Here is a 4049-nt window from a genome sequence, read left to right as displayed (position 1 = left end):
CCATAATGAACTTGAAAAAGGGGGGTACCAGCGAAACACAAAGGACGCGCACACAAGGAAAAGGTGTTAGACACGGATGGACGCTGGACTTTCAACTGTACTTTATTGAAATTTACATTGCCGCACATAGGTCAACCATGTTTCCAAAGAACACAATCACATGCATATCGCAAAAAAAAAGAAAAGAAAAGAGCGGTCGATCACGGCGTCAGCGTACGTCATCACCGTCGTTGCAAACATCGTAATCCTCTATGGTTCTAAATAGTAAGCGTTATTGTTTGGCTTGAAAACATACATCCATTTGAAAGCGAGAAAACAATAAAGCAAAGACGGACAGAGACAGAGACACTAGAGCCGAAGGCGTAGGCAACCACTCCTCGGTCTTTTTTTTTACTACTAGTATGCATTCTCTCGCGTGCACTGTTTCCTTTTTATTTTATTCGTAAGGTCGCTTTTAGGCAGAGCAGCAATGTTTCCCTTATGCATACATACCCGTCGAAACGGTTACGCGATCGGTCCCGTGCGTAATTCAATGTTTTTTTCGGTGATGGCGTCTAAACCACGTGAAGATGATACATAAACCGCATCATTGCAGCAGAATCGGATGATGACCACCAAGCCATCCAGTTATTTTAAGGACGTAGCGTTCAAGGCGGGCTCGTGGTGCGCGAGTTCGTGGTGGGCTTGCACCAAAATGACCGCGTACGTAATCAGAGCGGACATCATCTGAAAAATAGATGGGAAGCGTTATAAACAGACGCTTAGGTGCAACACTCAATCGGTTTTTATTTTTTATGCTTTATTGCATCTCTTCGGAATAATAATTGGGCAATAAGTCAAACCTCTTTATTGCACGCATCAGTGTGAATGATTCGTCGCTACACTGCCGAAATATACCTGCGAGGCCTAGTGGAGGTATATCTACGTGCGCTTACCGTGCCTCGGCTGAAGATATACAAGTGAGAGCTATAGACTTCTTATTTATATAAATCATGAGTCCTACGCAACTTGTGCCAAAATTTTAAAATATGCATGTGCCACGTAGCTGAACAGAACCAGCAGGGCATCGTTTACTTTCGCATGGAGCAGGTCAGACCATCTTTTGTATTTCGGCTTATTGCACGATTACTTGTTACTAATTAATAAACTTAGTTATTATTACTTTCATAGTAAGAGTGTCAGTGAGGAAATTGTTAGACCTTCCCAAAAAATGCACAATCTAGCTTCCTGTTGCTGGATACGTGCTACATAAATTTCCAAGCCTGAAAGAAAGTCCGTGAGAGCACGACGTTGCAGTAACCGTAAAAACCGTGTTCGCAAGAGGCAAACACAATTTGAAATTGGGAAGACACGTAATGCACCTGCACCGTTCCCCGACTCTCTCTTGTGGGGAGTGAACCATCTGCAGAGTGACAGAATATCCCTGAACGATGTGGGTGTCACAACATATTACAAAAAAAAAATCTTGCAACTCGTGCCGCACATGATGCTCCGTGCCGCCGAAAATGTCGATTGCACAACGAACGCTCACCGAAACAATGAGTGGCCGGTCCAGGCGAAAGAAGCCTCCGCCGCTCATGCACCACTCTGCGGGAGAAATCGAGTCGTGGAGAAACTTCACCTGCAAACGTGTGCTGGCCGTGAGCATTCTTGCGCTTCGTGAATCATCATCATCATCATCATCATCATCATCATCATCATCAGCCTGGTTACGCCCACTGCAGGGCAAACGCCTCTCCCATATTTCTCCAACAACCCCGGTCATGTACTATTTGTGGCCATGCCGTCCCTGCAAACTTCTTAATCTCATCCGCCCACCTAACTTTCTGCCGCCGCCTGCTACGCTTCCCTTCCCTTGGAATCCAGTCCGTAACCCTTAATGACCATCGGTTATCTTCCCTCCTCATTACATGTCCTGCCCATGGCCATTTCTTTTTCTTGATTTCAACTAAGATGTCATTAACTCGCGTTTGTTCCCTCACCCAATCTGCTCTTTTCTTGTCCCTCGACGTTACACCTATCATTCTTCTTTCCATAGCTCGTTGCGTCGCCCTCAATTTGAGTAGAACCCTTTTCGTGCTTCGTGAATACTGCACGGCAACATGCTAAGGAACAACAGCGCGAAAGAAGGACTGGACAGAGCGAGTGGAGAATACTCGGACATAGAGCGGTGTGTTGGCCGTTCATTTACCCCGTCTTCTACGCTGCTCCCTTCAAAGTTGTTGTCTTACTAAGCTCGGGTTCAGAACTTAGCGCCACGCAGCGCTAGTCAGAAAGGCATATCCCGATCTCACCTGCTTGAAGTACGAATCCGTGGCGCGGCACGTGGTCGTGGCACGGATGGATTCTCTCAACTTCTGAGCCTGCGTATGCATACGTGCAAGAGCTCGTTAGAACTGTATTAGTTTCCGCAGTAAGATTTATTTATTTATTTATTTATTTATTTATTTATTTATTTATTTATTTATTTATTTATTTATTTATTTATTTATTTATTGTTTTTATTCCTTCAAAGCAACATAGGGGCTACGACAAATCTCTGGAATAATTTCGACCTCCTGCAGGTGTTCGACGCGCACCCAAAGCTCACTTCACAACCCTTTACTCAGCTGGACAAAGAGACGAAGGTGCGATACGACCTATCGTGTCTGGTCACAGATGACGGTAGTGCTGGAGGCGTTCCGAAAGGACACAGGATCCGGGTAGCGTTGCTTTTACTATAGTGTTAGTACTCAGTAATAGCTTTCAACGCCGCTCGTGTGTTGCTCCACGAAGTAGGGCATTGGTAAGGCAACAAACAGCTTCACTCTGTGTGTGCCTATGCGTGGATGTGCGGTTTGTGTGTTTCACTGTGTAAGTTATACGCATATTAGACCCAACACCTGAAGTAGCATGCTAAGATATCAGCCATGAATATGTCTACAGCTATCAGTAAGCACGTGATCGCACTCTTTCTCACATCAAGGGAGTCGGCACTCCTGTCTTACTTTGTGACGAGTACGTCAGCGCCTACAAGTCATATCAGCATTTGTCCTTAATGGGTCTATCGTGCATAGTGATTTGGTACATGGTATACGGGTTTTTTCGGTGGGCGATTGGACATTTCAATAGGGTGCGTTTGAAAGACTCCACACACCTCACTCCCCCCCCCCCTTCCCCTCAGAATGAGAGCCAGTGGGAATGCCCGGTACTCTGGAGTCGGGCAAACGTACGAGTCACTGCAGGTGCAAGCCGTCAGCTGCGGCAGTTATACCTCGTCTCGTAGACACTGGCTGACGAAGGCCAGTTCGACGAACTTGGCCGAGCTGTGGACGGTGTGGCAGACGACCAGCACCGTGAGCATGGCGTGGCTGCTCGAGGTGAGCATGGCGTGAACCGCGCTGCACTTCACCCACAGCAGGCAGGGCGCCGACACGAAGAGCGCGGCACTCCAGACGCCGTTGAGGACGCCCTTGAGCTCCTTGATCTCGGACACGTGGAGCCGGACAGACTCGACTTGCAGGCACGCCCACTCTACTGAGCCAGAGGAGCGGGATGACGTCGCCTTTGCCAGCTGCGTAGTCGCCAAGAATGACTGACTGACTTGGACTGACAGACTGGTCGACTTCTATGGCGACTGGTAGATTGATTGATTGATTGATTGATTGATTGATTGATTGATTGATTGATTGATTGATTGATTGATTGATTGATTGATTGATTGATTGATTGATTGATTGATTGATTGAACCACGCCTGGCTAATTGGCTAGCTTGCGGAATAATGGACTGACTGAGTGTAATTGTGAGACTCATTAATTTACTTACATATTGACTGATAGACGGTGGTTAACGGCCGGTTAAATGGCTAATTTAGCAATTGACTGAATCATGGTGGCTAACGCGGTCCTTATCTAACTTTTTCGGTGCTCTATTGATAGACTGGTGACTGATTTACTAGGTTACTTATATACTGGTTGCTTATATTGATTGACAGATTGGTTGTACTTACGGTGGCCAACGTCAAAAACCAGCGCGTAGGATACGACGCATGCCGTATTTGGCCATACA

General features: G+C 46.5%; 1 protein-coding gene across 1 annotated transcript; it reads right to left on the bottom strand.

The window, feature by feature from the left end:
- Positions 1-514: 514 nt before the first annotated feature.
- Positions 515-3421, bottom strand: LOC135911473 (uncharacterized). Its single transcript, XM_070527831.1, has 4 exons — positions 3254-3421; positions 2295-2363; positions 1532-1621; positions 515-726 (listed from the first exon to the last, which is right to left on the bottom strand). The coding sequence occupies exons 1-4, from the start codon at positions 3365-3367 to the stop codon at positions 628-630; spliced, it is 372 nt and encodes a 123-aa protein (XP_070383932.1). The 5' UTR covers positions 3368-3421; the 3' UTR covers positions 515-627.
- Positions 3422-4049: the final 628 nt, after the last annotated feature.

This window comes from Dermacentor albipictus, chromosome 10, assembly GCF_038994185.2.
Source record: "Dermacentor albipictus isolate Rhodes 1998 colony chromosome 10, USDA_Dalb.pri_finalv2, whole genome shotgun sequence".
Classification (NCBI taxonomy): Eukaryota; Metazoa; Arthropoda; class Arachnida; order Ixodida; family Ixodidae; genus Dermacentor; species Dermacentor albipictus.
Note: the sequence above shows the minus strand (reverse complement) of the source record. Positions and strands in the feature narration are given on the sequence as shown.

Excerpts from the sequence above, each read along its gene's own strand:
- LOC135911473 (XM_070527831.1), bottom strand. The coding sequence starts at position 3,367 with ATGCTCACCTCGAGCAGCCACGCCATGCTCACGGTGCTGGTCGTCTGC. Across the intron at positions 1,622-2,294 it reads CGGATTCGTACTTCAAGCAG|GTGAAGTTTCTCCACGACTC; the intron begins GTGAGATCGGGA and ends ACACGTTTGCAG. Across the intron at positions 727-1,531 it reads ACCGGCCACTCATTGTTTCG|ATGATGTCCGCTCTGATTAC; the intron begins GTGAGCGTTCGT and ends TCTATTTTTCAG.